Source organism: Cuculus canorus, chromosome 29, assembly GCF_017976375.1.
Source record: "Cuculus canorus isolate bCucCan1 chromosome 29, bCucCan1.pri, whole genome shotgun sequence".
NCBI classification, from domain to species: Eukaryota; Metazoa; Chordata; class Aves; order Cuculiformes; family Cuculidae; genus Cuculus; species Cuculus canorus.
Genome location: NC_071429.1, coordinates 3,624,015 through 3,644,481, shown reverse-complemented (window position 1 = coordinate 3,644,481; position 20,467 = coordinate 3,624,015). Strand labels below are relative to the sequence as shown.

Sequence of the window (20,467 nt, the reverse complement as noted above, 5' to 3'; positions counted from 1 at the left end):
GAGGCTCCTGGGGCTCTCTAATGGGGTTCCTGGGGATACTGAGAGGCTCCTGAGGCTCTCTACAAGAGTCCTGGGGATACTGAGAGGCTCCTGGGTCTCTCTACAGGATTCCCGGGGATACTGAGGAGGCTCTTGGGGCACTCTATAGGGTTCCTGGTGATACTAAGAGGCTCCTGCGCCTCTTTACAGGGCTCCTGGGGATACTGAGAGGCTCCTGGGGTTCTCTACAGGATTCCCGGGGATACTGAGAGGCTCCTGTGTTCTCTACAGGGATCCCAGCGATACTGAGAGGCTCCTGGGGCTGTCTACAAGGCTCTCAGGTATACTGAGAGGCTCTTGGGGCACTCTATAGGGTTCCTGGTGATACTAAGAGGCTCCTGCGCCTCTTTACAGGGCTCCAGGGGATACCGAGAGGCTCCCTGGGCTCAATACAGGGCTCTGGGGGTTCTCTATAGAGCTCCTGGGGATACTGAGAGGCTCCTTGGGGTCTCTACAAAAGTCCTGGGGACACTGAGAGGCTCCTGGGGTTCTCTACCGGAATCCCGGGGATACTGACAGGCTCCTGGGGCTCTCTACAGGGCTCCTGGGGTTCTCTACAGGGCTCCCGGGGACACTGAGAGGCTCCTGGGGCTCTCTACAGGGCTCCTGGGGATACTGAAAGGCTCCTAGGGCTCTCTACATGGGTCCCTGGACACTGAGAGGCTCCTGGGGGTCCCTACATGGGTCCCTGGACACTGAGAGGCTCCTGGGGGTCCCTACAGGGCTCCCAGGGATACAAAGAGGCTCCTGAGATACTCTACAGAGCTCCCGGGGATACTGCGAGGCTCTTGGGGCTCATAACAGGGCTCCCGGGGATACGGAGAGGATCGTGGAGCTCTCTACAGGGCTCCTGGGGATACTGACAGGCTCCTGGGGCTCTCTACAGGGCTCCTAGGGATATTAAGAGGCTTCTGGAGCTCTTTACAGGGCTCCAGAGGATACTGAGAGGCTCCTAGGGCTCTCTACAGGGATCCCGGGGATACTGAGAGGCTCTCTACTGCTCTCTACAAGGCACCCAGGGATACTGAGAGGCTGCCGGGGATACTGAGAGGCTCCTGAGGCTCTCTACAGGAGTCCTGGTAGTACTGAGAAGCTCCTGGGGCTCTCTACGGGGATCCCGGGGATACTGAGAGGCGCCTGTGCTCTCTACAGGGCTCCTGGGGATACTGAAAGTCTCCTGGGGGGCTCTACAATGGTCCCGGGGATACTGAGAGGCTCCTGGGGCTCTCTACAGAGCTTTCGGTGACACTGAGAGGCTCCTGGTGCTCTCTACAGGGCTCCTGGGGATACTGAGAGGCTCCCGGGGCTTACATCAGGGATGCTGGGGATACTGAGAGGCTCCTGAAGCTCTCTACAAGGCTCCTGGGGATACTGAGAGACTCTTGGTGCTCTCTACAGGAGGCCTGGGGATACTGAGAGGCTCCTGGGGCTCTCTACAGAGCTTTCGGTGATACTGAGAGGCTCCTGGGGCTCTTTACAGGGCTCCTGGGGTTCTCTACAGGGGTCCTGGGGATACTGAGAGGCTCCTGGGACTCACTACAGGGCTCATAGGGATATTATGAGGCTTCTGAAGCTCTTTACAGGGCTGCAGAGGATACTGAGAGCCTCCTGGGGCTCTCTACAGGGATCCCGGGGATACTGAGAGGCTCGTGCTGCTCTCTACAAGGCTCCCGGGGACACCGAGTGGTTCCAGGAGATACTGAGAGGCTCCTGGGGCTCTCTACAGGGCTCCAGGGGATTCTGGGGGCCTTCTGGGGCTCTCTACAGGGCCCCAGGGGATTCTGGGAGTCTCCTGGGGCTTCTCTACAGGGCCCCAGGGGATTCTGGGAGCCTCCTAGTGCTTTCTACAGGGCTCCAGGGGATTCTGGGGGCCTTCTGGGACTCTCTACAGGGCCCCAGGGGATTCTGGGAGGCTCCTGGGGCTCTCTACAGGACCCCAGGGGATTCTGGGAGGCTCCTGGGGCTTTCTACAGGGCTCCAGGGGATTGTGGGAGGCTCCTGTGGGTCGGAGAGGCCGTGCTGGGTCAGGAGAGACCACGGTTGTTAGGATCAGCTCTTCCTGGGATGGTGTCGTGGGTCGGAGAGGCCGTGGTGGGTCAGGAGGGACCACGGTTGTTGGGGTCATCTCTCCAGCGTTGACCCCCAAACAACATCCATGTGTCCCTCAAGATCACTGAGAGCACCATTGAGATCACGCGGAGCAGTAAGGACATCGACACCGCCTGTAGCACCGTGGTGGACCTCCGTCGCTCCGTCTGTGGTGGCATCTAAGCAGGATGAGACCCAGAGGTCCTGGTGTCATCATCCAGGGTGGTCTGAAGACACCAAGAGGACGGTGGTGTCCCACCATCTTGAGGTGGGATGTCCTGGTGCCATCAACAAGGATGGTCTTGGGATGGAGAGGAGACAGTGGTGACATCTAACCAGGATGAGATCTGGGGGTTGGAGGTCCTGGTGCCATCACCCAGGATGGTCTGAAGACACCAAGAGGACGGTGGTGGCATCCAACCAGGATGAGATCTGAGGGGTGGGATGTCCTGGTGCCATCATCCAGGATGGTCTTGGGATGGAGAGGAGACGGTGGTGGCATCTAACCAGGATGAGACCCGGAGGTCCTGGTGCCATCATCCAGGATGGTCTTGGGATGGAGAGGAGATGGTGGTGGCATCTGACCAGGATGAGACCTGGAGGTCCTGGTGCCATCACCCATGGTGCTCTAGGGACACCAAGGGGACAGTGGTGGCATCCAACCAGGATGAGATCTGAGGGGTGGGAGGTCCTGGTTCCATCATCCAGGATGGTCTTGGTCAGGGACAGTGGTGGCATCCAGTAGGGATGAGTGCTGGTGATGGGATGTCCTGGATCCACCACCCATGGTGCTCTGAGGACACCAAGAGGACGGTGGTGGCATCCAACCAAGATGAGATCTGAGCAGTGGGATGTCCTGGTGCTGTCACCCAGGATGGTCTGAGGACACCAAGAGGATGGTGGTGGCTTCCAACCAGGATGAGATCTTGGGGGGTGGGATGTCCTGGTGCCATCATCCAGGATGGTCTGAAGACACCAAGAGGACGGTGGTGGCATCCAACCAGGATGAGATCTGAGGGGTGGGATGTCCGGGAGCCATCATCCAGGATGGTTTGGGGATGGAGAGGAGACGGTGGTGGCATCTGACCAGGATGAGACCCGGAGGTCCTGGTTCCATCACCCATGGTGCTCTGGGGACACCAAGAGGACAGTGGTGGCTTCCAACCAGGATGAGATTTGAGGGGTGGGAGGTCCTGGTGCCATCATCCAGGATGGTCTTGGGAAGGGACAGTGGTGGCATCCAGTAGGGATGAGTGCTGGTGATGGGATGTCCTGGATCCACCACCCATGGTGCTCTGAGGACACCAAGAGGACGGTGGTGGCATCCAACCAAGATGAGATCTGAGCAGTGGGATGTCCTGGTGCTGTCACCCAGGATGGTCTGAGGACACCAAGAGGATGGTGGTGGCTTCCAACCAGGATGAGATCTTGGGGTGGGATGTCCTGGTGCCATCCTCCAGGACACTCTGGTGGACAATGGTGAGACCTGGGAGCTGGGACATCCCACCCCAACCTCCAGGATGGTCGAGATCCATCACCTCTTGGTCTCTTGGGGTGGAGAAGGAGGAGAGAGGGGACAGATCTGGTGGAACCAGGTGGGAAGAGGACCTCCCATCGCCCCTGAGCCGCCCTCTCCCACCCCACAGCCTGAGGGACGCTCTGGAGAAGGAGACCACGTCCACCACGCAGAGGAGCACTCAGAGGGTAGTGGATGGGAAGGTGGTGGTGGAGACCAAAGAGGTGAAGGTGAGGACGTACTGAGCCGTCAGAGGGGACAACGTGGAGCGCCGACTGCCGGGAGGTCCCCAACGTCAATAAAATGGCACTGTCCCACCCGGAGAGACCTTCCGGCCTCGTGTCTCCTTCTCCTCTGGGGTTTGGGTCAATGGGGAGAGGGATCAGGGGGGGAACTGAGGCACAGGGGGGTCAGGAGATGGAGATAGGGAGATGGGACACGTGGGTGGATGGAGGGAGGGATGATTGGGTGGTTGATTGGGTGGATGGATGGAGGGACAATGGATGGAGGGATGGAATCATAGAGTTATAGAATCACCAGGTTGGAAAAGACCTCTTGGATCATCGAGTCCAACCATTCCCACCAACCACTAAACCGTGTCCCTGAGCAGGATGGACGATGGATTGAAGATGGAGGAATGGATGGAGGAATGGATGGATGGATGGATATCGGTGCATTCACATGGATATCGGTGCATTCACATGGATATCGGTGCATTGCACAGGGATATCGGTGCATTGCACATGGATATCGGTGCATTCACACGGATATCGGTGCACTCACACACATACGTGTCCCTCCCTCGGCCGCTCCCGCCCCTCCGCCCCTCCCTCCCGATGGCGGTGCGCGCGGCGCCACCAACCACAGAATCATCTCCCGCCTTTAGGCCCCGCCCCTCGCGCGCGCCAGGAGAAGGAGGAGTGGAGGCGGGGGAGGGAAAGGGAGGGACTCCCCCTCCGCACTCTCCCCGCTCATAGTCACGTGACGCCTCCATCCGGGTCCTTTGCCTTCTCTGCCTGCTCCCAACATGGCGGCCCCAGGTGAGCGCTGCGCGCTGGCGGCGGGGCCGGGCAGCCTCCGCGGGGCTCCCCCGGGATCGAGACCCCGGCCGTTCCTTCGCTCTTTAACGCGCCGGGCGCTGCCGGGCCTCGAGAGGGAGTCACGGGGGGCGGAGGGGGCGGTGGGGCCCGGCTGGGGCGGCGGCGAACCGACCCCCCCCCCCCCCTTTCCCCCGCCCGCCATTCCCTTCCCCCGGGGCCGGCGCGCGCGCTCCCTCCCCCGCCCCCCTCCCCTCTTCTCGCTCCCCCGCCCCCCTCGGGCTCTCCCCATTGGGGGGGAAGGGGGGGGGGGCGCGCGCCGCGGCGCAGTCCAACGCGCGGGAAAAGGGGGGGAAGGGGGGGGGGGAAAGAGGGAGCAAATGGAACCTTCCGGCGCGGCGCAAGCGCGGGGCGGGGCTGAGGTCACGTGGGAGCGTGGGGCGCACGCGGCCGGTACCGGAGGGGGAAGGGGGGGGCGCCGGTACGGGGTGGGAGGGGGAGGAGGGACCGGGGGTTCTTGGGGCTCCCCGGGGAAGGACTCGGGGCTCCGCGACCGGGGGCTCTTGGGACTCCAGTACTGAGGGAAGGGACTTTGGGGTTTCTCCGGTACCGGAGACTCTTGGGGCTCCAGGACCAGGACGGAGGGAATTGGGGCTCCCCGGGGAAGGACTAAGGGCTCTGGTACTGGGGGCTTTCCGGGACCGGGGGCTCTTGGGGCTCCCCGGGGAAGGACTCGGGGCTCCGGGACTGGGGGATTTTGGGTCACCCCGAGAGAAGGACTCGGGGCTCCAGGACGGGGGGATTTTGGGGCTCCCCGGGAGAAGGACTCCTGGCTCTGGGGCCGGGGGCTCTTGGGGCTCCCCGGGAGAAGGACTCCTGGCTCTGGGGCCGGGGGCTCTTGGGGCTCCCCGGGAGAAGGACTCGGGGTTCCAGGACCGGGGGCTCTTGGGACTCCGCGGGAGAAGGTCTCGGGGCTCCGCGACCGGGGATCTTGGGGCTCCCTGGGAGAAGGACTTGGGGTTCCCGGACTGGGGGATCTTGGGGCTCCAGTACTGGGGGAAGGGACTTTGGGGTCTCTCTGGTACCAGAGACTCTTGGGGCTCCAGGACCGGAGGGAGGGATTCAGGGCTCTCCGGTACCGGGACAGAGGGAATTGGGGCTCCCCGGCACTGGGGGCTCTCGGAGCTGCAGTACTGGGAGGAGGGACTTTGGGGGCTCTCTGGGACCGGGGGTTCTTGGGGCTCCCCGGTCTGGGGGGCTCTTAGGGCTTTCAGGGCTCTGGTCGTGGGGGAAGAGATTCATGACTCTCCATTCCCAGGGGCTCTTCTCGGGGCTCCCCAGTCCCAGGGGAAGAGATTAAGGATTCGAGGCTCTGGTACCAACCCATTTTTCACCTTTTTCACCCCAAATCCTCCCCCTGTTGGCAAATCCCCTGGAGAACAACCCTCCTGTACCCCAAAATCCCCGGGGAGCGAACCGCTCTCCTCCCACCGCCATTTAGAACCTGGAGGAATGCAGAAAGGAGCCTTTTTTCCCCAAAAATCTTTGCCGTCCACCCCCCACCATGGCCACGCTGAGCCCCAGTGATACCCCAGTGTGCTGGGAAGGAGACCGGAGAGGTCATGGTGACGCTACCGGAAGGAAGGCGAGGGCTCGTGGCGACACCGGAACCGCCCTGGTGATGCCCAACACCCCTTTCGCCACCCCCAGAGCGACCGGGGACTCGTCCCGGTGAGGCAGCGGCAGCCGAGTGGCCAAAGGTCGGTGCCGAAAGGATCCCTTTGCCTCACTTGGCATCAAACCCCAGGCGAGAAAGCTGCCCCAGTGCCTCACTGGGAAAACCAGTGGGAAGGGGCAGGATTTTCCCAGTTTCCTGTGACAGGAGCTGCTTTGCACCCTCGGCTCCTGCCCAGGTTGGATGTAGCCAAAGCAAACCCATCCCGGTGCGTTCCGGAGGCCAATGTGGTGCAGGATAAAACACCTTCCTTGCGAACAGCGTTCGTTTCTGGCTGGAGAGCGGTTCTCCTTCGTTCTTTCCAAGCGGTTCCTGCTGTTCTCCCAGTGTTTTTAACCCCTGCTGACGTCATCCTGCCATGAGTTTCCCTTTGGCGACTGGAGCTCGAGCTGATCCGAATTTATGGCTTCTGACCTTTGCCGCATGGATAGATCGGAAAGCCTCACTCCTCCAAAAACCAGCGGTGAAACGAGGAGGATCTGAGACTTGTGGCTTCTCTCTGGGGGCTCCTGGGGGTCAGGGAGGCCGCTGACAGTTCCCTGTGGCTCCTCACCATCCCGGATCCATCCCCTGACACGGCACAGAGGGTTGGAAGGTGTCACCTCCCAAGGTCAGGAGGTTGGAGCTCTTCTTCCATTCCCTGTCGGCTTTTCTGGGGTGCTCGGGGTGTGCCCTGGTCGCACAGCAGTGTCCGATACTGCTTTTTTGGGCTCTGTGTCCCACCTGGAACAACTCAATCCCGGCTCCGTACGTATCTGGGCTCCTGCGGCAAGCGTTCCCAGTCACCTGGAGGCCCTCAAGCTGAGCCCGTGGTTTGAGGGCGAGAAGAACAACGGTTGAGAAGGTCTCCGGAGCAGGGCCTTCTCCGTTGGAGATGGGGAGAGCAGCCACCAGGCATCTCCCCGTGGTGCTGGTGCGGTTTGGCACCACTTGGCTTCACCAAATCCCACCGGAGTGCAGCTGTGGGACGGAGCGTGGCTAGAAAACTGGATCCGTGGTGGAGAAGGGATGAGTTGGCTCAGGGAGATGGCGATGAGCAGCTAAAAACACGGCCAAAACCGCTCTTGGGTTCTGTTTCCACCCTCATCGTTCTTTGCGTGGTTCGTATACGGCTCCGAACGGAAACCCTTGGTGGGGAAGAGGAGGATGGAAACGGGACTGGATCCTGTCCCTTGGGGCAACGCTGGTCGAAAGGCAGGTGTTGGATCAGTCCTTGGCTGAGCTCTTCCCTTCGACAGACGGTCCTGATGGATGTTGGGAATGAAGATCTGGCACGAGTGTGGAGAACAGGAGCTCTTGGCATCACCGGCGGTGCTGGAGTCGGCTTCCAGAGGGCAGGATGGCTCCGTCACCCCAACACTCATCAGGAAGAGCGGTGGAGAGCTCTGCGCTGCCTTAAATCCCACACTGAGACCAGTGGGGGAAAAGTGGGATGCAGAAAACGAGGATCTGGGGGTGCTGGGAAGCAGGATGAGGTCCCAGCGCTGCAACTGGAGCCTCTTGCCGGCAGGCGCTGGCTCCTGCGATGCCGATGTAGGGAATTACACGGCTGAAACCATCTGAACCATCATTTGGTGAGCGATCCCGCGGCTGAGATCACCGGCAGGCGAGCGCTGGTTGATCACGGATGCCAAACGCATGGCAGTTCCGACTTTGTTCCGGCTGCTGAGCCACTTCCCCGGTTAATTATCGCGCTTCCTGCCCCGCGGCCCTCGGCCCTCGTTAGCGCTTATCCCCGGGAAGGCCAACGCTCCTGCAGTTCGTTAGTACTCCTTTGTGATGATAAAGAGCGCCTGTTTGCAAAAGCCGGTGGCGATCGCGCGGTGTTGGCGCTGCGTTATCTGTCGGAACAGCCCGGCTTGTCTTTCCCCAGCGAGGGGAGAGCTGGAGCAGCGCCGAAAGCCCCTGCGGAGAGGGATTCCGCGGCCTCCAGGGAGCTGAGCTGCCGCTGCTGAGCCTGGAAATGGTGTTTTGGGGGCAAAGGCGCAGGTTTTGGGGGCGAAGACGTGGGGTTTTCGGTGGTGACGGTGCTGATTCTGCCGGTGAAGGTGCGGTTTTTGCAGATAAAGGTACATTCAGCCCCCGTTTAGGCCGTGATCGCCGCAGGATGGCAGCAGTTCGTTCCGTGAGGAATAAACACCTGTGAAGTTTGCCAGCTGCATCCTAACACGCCTTCCTAAAAATAGCCCCGTTTTTTCCCAGCGCTCCTCGAGGCGTCGCAACCCGCCGTAATGCCCGACTTCGTCAGGAGATGGCGAAGCCTTCGCTTGCGGCACTGTTGGAGCCCAAAAAAACCATTCCTGATCCACAGGAATTGAGAGATTCATGAAGGTTTCGGCAAAGCCGGATGGATTCTGGCTCTGGAGGGATCCTGGCAGCCGTGGCATCATCGTGCTGCGTTCCTGCTTGTGGCTTGGCTGGAAGTCTGGTGGCTTCTCCCCCAGAATCAGCAGCGCCCGCGGTGGTTTGTGGGGTTGACTGCCCCCCAACACCTCCGGTGGGAGCTTAGATTCTCGGCTGGGCTCTGTGCGAGACTTTTATTCCTTGGGAAATAAAAGATAAACTGAGATGACGTGGTCAGCGCCGGCGTTTCCGTAGCCCGGACCGTTCCTCCGACCCCCGGCTATGAATTTTTGGGCCGTTCCCAGCGCTGCTCACACTTCTTTTTCTCTTTTTGCAGCGGCAGCAGCCAAGAAGAAGAACAAGAAGGGGAAGACCCTCACCCTGACGGACTTCCTGGCGGAGGATGGCGGTGGCGGTGGTGGTCCGACCTATATTCCCAAACCTGTCAGCTGGGCGGACGAAACGGATGACCTGGAAGGTGACGGTATGGCCGCTGCTCGGCTCCAGGCTGGCACCGGACCCAAAAAGCGACTTTTTCCACATTAAAATACCTCTGCCAGAGACGTCTCTCTGCTTCTGGGCTTTGCGGGATTGAGGGAGGAACAGTTTCTTTATGGATGGATCCATCCCTTCCTTAAAGGAGGTGGAAAACTGAGTGGGAAGTGTTGGAATCCGCTGGCTCTGGGTTTGCCCATGTCCTTGCGCAGCCGGTGACCCGCAACGACACACCCAAAATATCCCAACAGTTCTTTTCTTTGGGGCATAATTTAACCTCTGGAAGCAAAATATGTTCCTTTTAACCACCGAGAGTCGAGATTTGGCGCAGGGGAGGGAGATTTGTGCCCACGCCGGGAACGGCGATGGGATAAAGCGTTCTTTGTTGGTGTAACCGGAGCAGAGAAAGCGGAGGGTGGGTGGATTCTCCAAAGTTGACTGAGGAGCGCGGTGACTTCTCCCTCTGAAAACATTCGTAGCGAGCCGTGGTGTTTTTCCACGAGGTGGACAGGGAATTAATTAATCCCGGGAGGGCCTAACGCTTTATTAAACGGGTCACTGGGCTGAGTGGCAGCTCTCCCTTCCCATTTTAGCTTGGATTTCTCCTCGGGGGGAATTCTTCCACTCTGGGCTGTCTGACAGTTGGATTTTAGGGCTGTAACATGGGAAGGATGGTGGTATCAACGGCGTGGCGGGGTTTTTTGGGGTGATTTGCTGGGTTTTTCTCCATAGTTTCCACCACTTGGCACAGTAACGATGACGATGTGTACCGGGCTCCTCCAATCGACCGTTCCCTCCTGCCCACTGCCCCGCGGGCTGCCCGGGAACCCAACATAGACAGAAGCCGCCTTCCCAAATCCCCCCCTTACACCGCCTTCCTGGGAAACCTGCCCTACGACGTGACGGAAGAATCCATCAAGGATTTCTTCAGAGGACTCAATGTGAGTTAACTCGGAGTGCGGATGAGGCGGTGCTGGGGGGGGAAAACGTGGGTCATAAAGCCCATGGGTTCCATCAGTCACAGGCAAAACAGTCTCGACTCGGGGAAAAGTCAGTTTATTACCGCTGAAAATAGACTTGGAATCGCTGTTCCCTGCTCCAGCACCGCCTCCTCCTCAGAAATTCCCGTTCCTGCTCCCCGTTTGGCATTTTCTGCCCTTTCTGACATACGATTTCCTGTTGGCGCTGCGGACTTTGCTGCTGGGTTCTGCTTTGGCCTGCTCTGGGTCTGACCTCTCCGGGTGTTTTCCAAGCCGGAGCTTCCTCAGGATCCATCCTTCCCTGTGGCCGAGATGCTCCCAGGAAGGCTGTGACCGCCACCACAATCGTGTTTATTCCCAGCGTTAGGAGGGTTATTCCGGGAGGAGATGAGGCCGATGATGGAGGGGATGGCAAGCAGCGATGGGAAATGGCTGCTTCCTTCCTGGCATCCGGCATTCCTGGTGCCAATCCCTCGTGCAGCGTCCGTTCCTCCTCCCAGAGCGATCATGGGGTGGAACTCTTATAGAGGAGAGAGTTGTGAGGCCGCAGCCTCGGCCGAATCTCTGCAGAGGCGTCAAGCGCTGCGCAGGGGAGTAAAGAGCAAAGCGCGGTGGTGGTGGTGCCGTTGCAGAAGTCATTTTATCTCCATCCATCGCTTCTTCTCCCTTCCCAACCTCTCTCTCGGCGCCGCTTCAAGCGGTGGCTCCTCACACGTGGCTCAAACAGGTAATTTGGGCCTCCCCTTTGCTGGCGCTTAACGAGCTCGACAGGCCAGGAGCGACTTGGGAGCTGCCGCGCTTTGAGAGCCGAAATCCAACAAGGATTTCATGGAAGGTGTCGGCGCAGAGGGGTCTCGAGTGGGGTCTGGCAGCGATGCCGATGGCCTCGTGTGCGTGGAACGCAGCGCGGGCGCCTCCGGCCTTTTCCACGGCACGTGTGGAGCACACAAAATCGCAGCCGAACTCGTCCCGGATGGGTTTTCCACAGGGTTTTTCTCACAGGAGCTCGGGATGAGCTCTGGAAGAAGGTGGGATGCAGAGGGGCACGAGGAGCGGTGAGGTTGGAGTTGAGTTTTGGGGGCACAGAGCAGCTTTGCCTGTGGAGCAGAGCGCTCCCGGCCCTGCTGAGCCATTCCTGCTTGTGCTCCTGGAGATCCGCAGCTGGAAACCTGTTGCCGAGGTCGAATCCTGCCTTCCAATCCACGCTTTCAGTGGGAACCTGTTGCGTGTTTGAGAACAGGGAGTTGAACCTCACTCCTTCCTGCTCATCATCGAGAGAGTTCAATCAGTCTCTCGGGAGTAACGAGTTGTGCGTTCTCGGATACGATTTGCCCATGGCGTTAACGTCGGGGAACGAGAATTCGAACGGATTTTTTGCTCTCCTCTTCCTGCAGATCAGCGCTGTGCGTTTGCCGCGGGAGCCCACCAATCCGGAGAGGTTGAAAGGATTTGGCTACGCTGAGTTTGAGGACATAGACTCCTTGTTCCAGGCCCTGAGCCTCAATGAGGAGGTGAGTCCAAGCCCCTCAGTGGCCCCCGTCGGATCAGGCACCTTCCCGAGCAACCCTGGCTGATAAAAATCATGGAATCATTAAGGTTGGAAAAGCCCTCTCAGCTCATGCAGCCCAACCGTCAACCCAACCCCACCGTGCCGACCAAATGGTGTCCCCAAGCGCTGCGGCCGCGCGGTTTGTGATTCCCTCCGGGAACCGCGGCTCCCCCACTGCCCCAGGACAGCCTCTGCCAGGGCTTGACAACCCTTTTCAGGAAGGAATGTTTCCCAATATCCAATCTAAACCTTCCCTGGCGCAACTTGAGGCTGTTTCCTCTCATCCCATCCCTTGTTCTTTGGGAGCAGACCCTGACCCTGTTTGGCTCCAGCGTTTCCAGGAGCGATGACGTCTCCTCTCAACCTCCTCCACACCAAAACCCTCTCAGATCCCTCAACTGCTCTTACAACCGCTGTTCTCCATCCCTTCCCCAGCTCTGTTCCCTTCTCCGGATGCGCTCCAACCTCTCAATGTCTCTCGGAGTGAGGGGCCCAAAACTCAACGAGGATTTGAGGTGTGGCCTCACCAGCACTGAGCACAGGGGGACAATCCTTTCCCTCCTCTGCTGGTGGCCTTCTTGGCCACTTGGGCCACTGCTGCCTTGTGTTGAGCTGCTCCCGTGAGTCCTTTTCTGCCGCGCGGCTTTCCAGACACTCTTCCTGAAGCGTTGAGAAGTATTTTCTTGTCGGAGCGATGCCTCTCTCTGCCTGAGAAACACTTAAATGGGGAAGAAAATGCTTTTTAAGGCTTTCGGCCCCTGTGTGGGACAAACCACCCGTTCCGTACTCTGACTTCATCTTCTCACCCCTCTGCGCATCCTCGCAGCTGATTTCTCGCTCTTGTTTTCAGTCTTTAGGAAACAGAAGGATACGAGTGGATGTTGCCGATCAAGCTCAGGATAAAGGTGAGTACCCGCCGGCTCTTTCTTTTCCCTTCCACGTTGCTTCTCTCCGTAACCACGTCTTGTGCCGCGCCAGTGATCAGCCTGGCTGGGAAAGGAGGAATCCTTCTTGGCACAGCCCGGCTGGGTCTGAGGCCTGCTGCGAGGCCCGGACACGAGCTTGGCTCCTGCCTTCATTCCTCTTTTGCCTTTGGCGCTTCTCTAACGATGTTATGTCGGTTCCTCCCACGCCCCTGTGCTCTCCGTATCCTGTTAATTACCGCTGCCGAGGGCTTTTCGGAGCGTTGGCGGTTCCCGTTTATGCGCTCCAGGAAACTGGGCTCTGCTCCGGCTCAAAGCCGCTCCATGTCCCTGCAAACTCTGTTTCGCTCCTTTTTTTTCCCCGGCAGATCGGGACGATCGCTGCTTTGGCAGAGATCGGGATCGCTACCGAGACTCGGAGAGGTTCGACAGCGACTGGAGGGCCCGTCCTGCCACCACTGATAGCTTTGATGATTATCCGCCCCGCAGAGGCGACGACAGCTTCGGAGACAGTGAGTTGGCAGAGAAATTCCTTTTTCTATCTGGGCTGAGGGGATCGGAAGGAGTCAGGCTGTGCGTTTCCTGCGGGACTTAATGGTCCGTAGCCCAGAGCCGAACCTGCCGTGTCTTTCTCTATGGAAAGATCTTCCTTCCTGTTGTTAACGCCTGAAAATCAGCATTATTCGGACATCCAGATGTGTTTTGTTCTGCTCCGTTTGTAATCGGACACTGACCCGGAGCTCATTCCCCATCCGGATCACGGACAGGGCTCAGCACTGGGGTTTTTTTTTGCTTCCGTAAGGGATTTGTGACTCGGAGCAAAGAGCGCAGGAAAATCCTTGTAGGTTTCCATCCCCCCTGAGCAATGGTCCGGGTTGCTCGGAGCCGCGGGGCTCATGCTCGCTCCCTCTTCTCCCACCTCCAGGGTATCGGGATCGCTACGACGATCGGTATCGTGATGGTCCGCGGAGGGATATGGACCGTGGCTTTGGGAGCAGGGATCGCTACGATGACCGCAGCAGGGATTATGACCGAGGTGAGCCCTTCCCAACGCATTGTTGGGATGGCGAGCGGGAAAGGGAGGCTCTGCCGTGCCGGATGAGCCGCCCGGTGAGGCCCAGTTCCTCTCCATAACTGCGGAACGGTGCAGAAGAGCTGTTGCTCTTCCTTTCCAGACAGCTTTAATCCCTGGCCTTGCTCCGTTCCCCGCCGGAGCGCGGGTCTCCTTGGATTTTACAGCCATTGGGCGAAAGACACTGACCTGCATGAGGGCCTCCTGCAAAGGATTGGGACTCACCAGGAACGGTTTCTTTTCCTCCTGCAGGTTATGATTCCAGGATAGGCAGCGGCAGGAGGGCCTTTGGCAGTGGATATCGCCGGGATGATGACTACCGAGGGGGTAGCGACCGCTACGATGACCGCTATGACCGACGGGATGACCGAATGGATAGGTGGAACTCACGGGATGATTACGGACGGGATGATTTCCGCCGTGAGGACAGAGGTAACGGCTTCCTTGGCTTCCAGGAAGCTTGGGAGCAGCTCGGGGTGGGATTTAGGCTCACTCGTAGCATCGTGGCTCCTTCCCAGGTCCTACTCAGAGGCCGAAGCTCAACCTGAAGCCTCGGAGTGCGCCCAAGGAGGAGGAGACCTCGGTGGCCCCTGCGCCGCAGTCCAGCCGCGCCGCTTCCATCTTTGGCGAGGCCAAACCGGTGGACACGGCCGCCAGAGAGCGGGAGGTGGAAGAACGGCTACAGAAGGAGCAGGAAAAGCTGCAGCGTCAGCTGGAGGATGATAAGAGGATAGAAAGACGACCTCGAGAGAGGTGAGAAGACGAGAGTGGCCGTGGAGCAGGAACTGAGAACCTGCCCGGTGCCCACCGATGCCCAACGACCCGCAGAGTCGCTCCTACCGTGGGTTTCTCTTTCCCGTGGTTTTTCCTTGTGCCAGCGCTCCTTGGGGTGCTCCAAACCCGCTCGTTAATCCGCTCCCCGTGGCTCAGGAGCCCCCAGCTCAGGCTTCTTTTCCCCCTCCGGCACAGGCATCCCAGCTGGCGAAGCGAGGAGAACCAGGAGCGGTCGCGGACAGGGAGCGAATCCTCGCAGAGCGGCAATTCCGGGCCCGCTGGCACCTCTGTGGGAACCGGCCCGACGGGCAGGAGTGAGTAGAGAGCCGTGCGGCCACAAGTTGGGCCCCGCAGTCACTTCTCACCCTTCTTATGGCCTTCACACATGGCCCTGCGCCTGTTTTTGTGTCCCTCCCGCAGCCACGCGAAGACGGGAGAGCGAGAAGTCTTTAGAGAACGAAACATTCACCAAGGAGGACGATTCCCCCTCTCCCACCTCTAAGCCGAAGGAGGAGAAGCAGCCCCTGAAGGTGATGCCTGCGCCGCCACCCAAGGAGAACGCGTGGGTGAAGCGGAGCAGCAACGCTCCTGCCCACTCCCAGAGCTCGGATTCGGAGCAGCACTCTCCTACCAGGTTGGTGCTGCGCGGAGATGCATCCCAGGCCTCCATCCTCCAAGATTTCCCCAGTGCCGGGAGCTTCTGGTCCCTCCAGATCTTCCTGCGGCCCAAGGATCGTGGAATCCTGGAATGCTTTGGGTTAGAAAGCACATTAAAGCCCATCCAGTTCCAACCAGGGACACCTCCCTCTGGATCAGAGGCTCCAACGCGGCCTTGGATGCCTCCAGCGATGGGACAACCTGTTCTAGGGCCTCCCCACCCTCACAGAAAAACATTTCTCCCTAAGATCTCCTCTCAATCTCCCCTTTTTCAGCTCAAAACCGTTCCCCCTCATCCTCTCCCTGATCCAGAGCCCCTTCCCAGCTTTCCTATAGCCTCTTTCTGTCCCGGAAGGCTCTGATCTCTCCCAGACAATGAAAAGCTCTCCCGTTCCACACCGTTAAGACCTTCCCGAGGTTTTCATGTCCCTCTTTTCTCTCCGCAGCGGCAGCCAGATGGCTCCGAACCTGCCCGTGGAGGATGGGACACCCCCAAAGAACACCCACCGGAAAGGTGAGACCGGAGCGACCCCCGAGAGCAGCAGGTTTGCGCCTCCGGGCTCTGCAAATCCAATTCCAAGTGCCATTCCCGAGGTTGGGAACAGTTTTGGGGCCTGGTTGAGGACCAGGCGAGGTGGGATGGGGAAGCGATGGTCTGGATAAGCTCCGGTTGCCTCTTGGTTTTGAGGAGAGGAGAATTGGGGGGACTCTATCCTGTCAGATCCAGGAGATCTCAACGTCTTCTTCCCTCCAGGAGATGAGAATAAACCGGATGGGGGACGGGAGAGCGGCTCCAAGATCCGAAGCGGGAGCTCCAGCCGTGGCCCGGGAGATTCAGATCGGTGCGTGGCTTTGCCGGAAGGAGCCGGAATGTTGTTCCTGGCTCGGAATCAGGAAGTCACCAACTCAGGGAGTCGGCCCCACCGCTCCTTCCTGGTGCTGTAGAGTCAGGATTAGACCCGATTTGGGCTTAAAAACCCCCTCTTTACCCTCATCTCCTGTCCCTCCCCGGGATGGGCGTCTCCGGCTTTCCGGATGTTGTCAACCGGAGCTTAAGCGCCTTCTGGTTCTTGCAGGAAAGAGAGCCGGAAGGATCACGACTCACGACCTGCGCCTGAGCCAAAGAAACTCGATGAGAACCCCCCTTCCGTAAGCCATGTTCCTGGGGAGCGATTCGGGGTGTAAGGGCCGAGAGCCGAGTCTGGATCCCAGCAGGAACCCGGGTGGGAGGTTCCCCCTCAAATCTGGGGGGACACCAAGCTGAGGGGGTGCAGTTGTGCCACACTGGAAGGACGGGATGGCAACCACGGGGATCTGGAGAAGGAGAAATGGGGTTGGGAGAACCTCGTGGGGTTCAACAAGGCCAAGAGGGACCTGGACGAGGAGGAGGAGTGGGGCTGGAGAACCTCATGGGGTTCAACAAACCCAAGAGGGACCTGGACGAGGAGGAGGAGTGGGGCTGGAGAACCTCATGGGGTTCAACAAGGCCAAGAGGGACCTGGACAGGGACGAGAAGTGGGGCTGGAGAACCTCAAGAGGTTCAACAAGGCCAAGAGGGACCTGGATTGAGGAGGGATTCTGCCCCTCTGCTCCTCTCTGTGAGACCTCATCTGAAGGATTGTGTCCAGTTCTGGAATCCTCAATAGAAGGAGATGGAGCTGTTGGAACGGGTCCGGAGGAGGTTCCAAAGATGATCCGAGGCTGGAGAACCTCCTGTATGAGGACAGGCTGAGAGAGTTGGGGTTGTTGGAGAAGAGAAGGCTCCAAGGAGACCTTAGAGTGACCTTCCAGTACCTGAAGGGGCTCCAGGAAAGCCGGAGAAGGGCTGTTCCCAAAGTCTTGTGGGGATGGGATGAGGGGGAACAGGGATAAACTGGAGAGGGGCAGATTTAGACTGGAAATTAGGAAGAATTTTTTCCCCGTGATGGTGGTGCAACACCAGAATGGGTTTCCCGGAGCAGTGGTGGCTCTTCCATCCCTGGAGGTGCTCAAGGCCGGGTTGGATGGCATTGGAACCCCTGATCCAATGGGATCTCTCTGCCCATGAGGTTGGAACTGGATGATCTTTAAGGTCTTCCACCCAACCCATTGTATGATCATTTTTTTTCCCCCATCTTGGGAGGATTTTAGTTCTTTTTCTCCGCCTGACGCCGAGCGCAGAGCTCTCCCAAAGCCGTAATTCCTTTCCCTCTGGCAGTTCAGCCACGGCAGCAAATACGCCGCTCTCTCTGTTGACGGCGAAGACGACGATGAAGAATACGCCGAATAAACCCCCCCACCTCCGTCGTCGTCGCCCAACCGCCACCTTGGGATCAGTTGGAGAATTCCAAACCAAACCTCTCTATCCAACCGAGAACACAAATAAATCCTAAAACTCCGCACCATCTCCTGGAGTCAATTCTTCCAACTTTTTTAATCCAAACTTTGATAAACAACCTACCAAACCTCATGGAAATGAGGGGTTTTTGGGCGTCGCTGCCGCCACCGATGTGGTGGAGGATCCTGAGTGGCCTTCAACTTGGAGACCGGAAAGCGGGAGTGTTTTTTTTTCTCCCCGGGCCTTTTTTTGCCCCTCCTCGCCGGAGGAATTCCGTAACTCAAATCCTCGTGTGTTGCGGTGGAGTTGGGTTTGGAGGAGCCTCTTGGCTCCATGTCAGCTCCGGGGCCTCGGAGCTGGAAAAGGGAGTTGGGAAGGGTGGAGGTTCGGCCTCAATGCCGGAGTGAGGGCTCCGGATCCATCTTCCCACGTGGTTTCTGGATGGTGTCGGCATCCCCTGGGCCACCTTCATCATCATCATCTTCATCATCATCATCCTTCTCCTTTTCCTCGTCATCACTATCCTTTTCCTCATCTTCTTTCTCCTCATCATCCTCCTCCTCCTTCTCCTCATCATCATTCTCCTTCTCTTCCTCCTCATGATCATCATCCTTATCCTCCTCATCCTCCTCTTCCATCATCATCCTTATCATCTTCCTTCTTATCTTCCTCCTCATCATCATCTTCCTTCTCCTCCTCATCATCCTTATCTTTCTCTTCTTCATCATCATCCTTCTCCTCCTCCTCCTCTCCCTCTCTTCCTCCTTATCATCATCATCCTTATCATCATCATCATCATCCTTCTCTTCCTCCTCCTCCTCCTCCTCATGATCATCGTCCTTATCCTCATCATCCTCCTCCATCATCATCCTCCTTCTCATCATCTTTTCTCCTCCTCCTCCTCTTCCTCCTCCTCCTCCTGATCATCATCCTTATCCTCATCCTCCTCCATCGTCGTCCTCATCATCATTCTCCTTCTCTTCCTCATCATCCTTCTCATCTTCTTTCTCCTCCTCCTCCTCATCCTCCTCCATCTCCTCTTCATCATCATCATCCTCCTCCTTCTCTTCCTCCTCCTCATGATCATCATCCTCATCATCATCCTCCCCTTCCTCCTCCTCTCTTCCTCCTCCTCATCATCCCCTTCTCATCTTTCTCCTCATCCTCCTCCTCTTCTTCATGATCATCCTCCTTCTCCTCATCTTCCTCCTCCTTCTCTTCCTCCTCCTCATCCTTATCCTCATCATCCTCCTCCTCCATCATCATCATCCTACTTCTTATGATCTTCCTCCTCCTCTTCCTCCTCCTCTTCCTCCTCCTCTTCCTCCTCCTCCTTCTCCTCCTCCTCCTCCTTGTGATGATCTCATCATCCCCCATTTTTACCCCATTAAGGTTTAATCCCTTTTTTTGGGGGGACCCCCCCAAAGGTGAGTTTTGGGGGTCCCCATCCCCTCCTGGATGATGAGTTTGGGGTGGTGGTGTGGATATTGGGGTACCCCCTGCTCCATATTGGGGTGCACCAGGACTGGGGGAGGGGGCTGAACCCCGAACCCCATCCCTGAACCCCAAAATCCATCCCTGTGTCCTGAACCCCATCCTTGAACCCTGAAACCCGCCCTGCGCCCCAAAACCCTTCCCCGCACCCCAAATCCCATCGTTCCATCCCAAACCCCCATCCCCGTACCCCAAAATCCATTTCTGGACCCCAAAACCCTCCTTGGACCCCAAAACCCCATCCTTGTGCCCTGTGCTCTATTCCTGCACCCCCAAATCCATCCTTGCACACCAAAACCCTGCAATCCGAATCTCTCCCTGCACCCCGAAACCCTTCCTGCCCCCCAAATCCTATCCCTGCACCCCAAAATCCATCTCTGTACCCCGAACCTCATCCCAGCACCCCAAAACCTTCCCTGTGCCCCAAAACTCTTCCTGCACCCCAAAACCCACTGATTCACCCCAACTCCATCCCTGCACCCCAAAACCCTTCCTGCACCCCAAACCCCATCGATTCACCCCAAAACCCTTCCTGCCCCCCAAATCCCACTGATTTACCTCTAACTCCATCCCTGCACCCCAAAACCCGCCCTGTGCCCCAAACCCCTTCCCGCACCCCAAATCCCATCGATTCGCCCCAACTCCATCCCAGCACCCCAAAACCCTCCCTGTGCCCCAAAACCCTTCCCAGCACCTCAAATCCCATCGATTCACCCCAACTCCATCCCTGCACCCCAAAACCCTCTCTGTGCCCCAAAACCCTTCCTGCACCCCAAATCCCATCGATTCACCCCAACTCTATTCCTGCACCCCAAAACCCTTCCCGCACCCCAAATCCCACCCGATTCACCCCTAACTCCATCCCTGCATCCCAAATCCCATCAATTCACCCCAAAACCCTTCCCAGCACCCCCAAACCCACCCCTGAGCCTGAAACCCCTTCCCTGCACCCCTAAAAATTCCCCATCCCTGTCCCCTTGAAACCCTTCCTTTACCCCAAACCCCATCATCTCTGTACCCCAAAACCCTTCTTCGCACCCCAAAAGTCCCCTCATTAACCCCTTATGTCCCAGCCCGGACCTTCACCCCCTGAACAGCAGCACTTGGGGGGGGGAAGGGGGTGTGTGTGGGTGTGGCAATTATGGGGTGTCCCAGACCCCCCCCCCCCAACCTTTTTTTTGGGGGGGGTGGTCCCCCCCTATATCGTTAACCGCATCTTATTAACCCCTTCCTGCCCGGCTCAAACCTTTAGGGGTTAACAAAGGGGGGGGAGGGGGGGCAAAAGGGAGGAGGGGGGGGTGTCTCATCATGGGGAGGGGGATTGAAAAAGAGGGGGGCGGTTATTTTTGGGGTGATTCCCTGTGTTTTTCCATTTTTTTTGGGGGGGGGGAAGCTAAAAATAGGAAACAAAAAGGGGAAACTGAGGCAGCGGCTTCACTCGTGTCACG

At 58.3% G+C, this 20,467-nt stretch overlaps 1 protein-coding gene across 2 annotated transcripts; it reads left to right on the top strand.

Annotated features, from left to right (window-relative positions):
- Window positions 1–4,571: 4,571 nt before the first annotated feature.
- Window positions 4,572–17,587, top strand: EIF4B (eukaryotic translation initiation factor 4B). Of its 2 annotated transcripts, none has more exons than XM_054051566.1 (15): window positions 4,572–4,683; window positions 9,096–9,236; window positions 9,986–10,194; window positions 11,628–11,744; window positions 12,633–12,687; window positions 13,074–13,217; window positions 13,631–13,741; window positions 14,030–14,209; window positions 14,296–14,530; window positions 14,747–14,865; window positions 14,972–15,185; window positions 15,655–15,722; window positions 15,963–16,050; window positions 16,285–16,357; window positions 17,406–17,587. In XM_054051566.1, the coding sequence occupies exons 1-15, from the start codon at window positions 4,671–4,673 to the stop codon at window positions 17,475–17,477; spliced, it is 1,839 nt and encodes a 612-aa protein (XP_053907541.1). In that variant the 5' UTR covers window positions 4,572–4,670; the 3' UTR covers window positions 17,478–17,587. The 2 variants fall into 2 exon arrangements, with proteins under 2 accessions (XP_053907541.1, XP_053907540.1); XM_054051565.1 differs by having other exon boundaries at window positions 9,096–9,242.
- Window positions 17,588–20,467: the final 2,880 nt, after the last annotated feature.

What these genes read in the sequence shown, in the direction of transcription:
- EIF4B (XM_054051565.1), top strand. An exon ending in ATTTCTTCAGAGGACTCAAT is followed by an intron (nt 10,195 to 11,627) that starts GTGAGTTAACTC and finishes CTCTTCCTGCAG; the next exon opens with ATCAGCGCTGTGCGTTTGCC. An exon ending in GGCCCGGGAGATTCAGATCG is followed by an intron (nt 16,051 to 16,284) that starts GTGCGTGGCTTT and finishes TGGTTCTTGCAG; the next exon opens with GAAAGAGAGCCGGAAGGATC.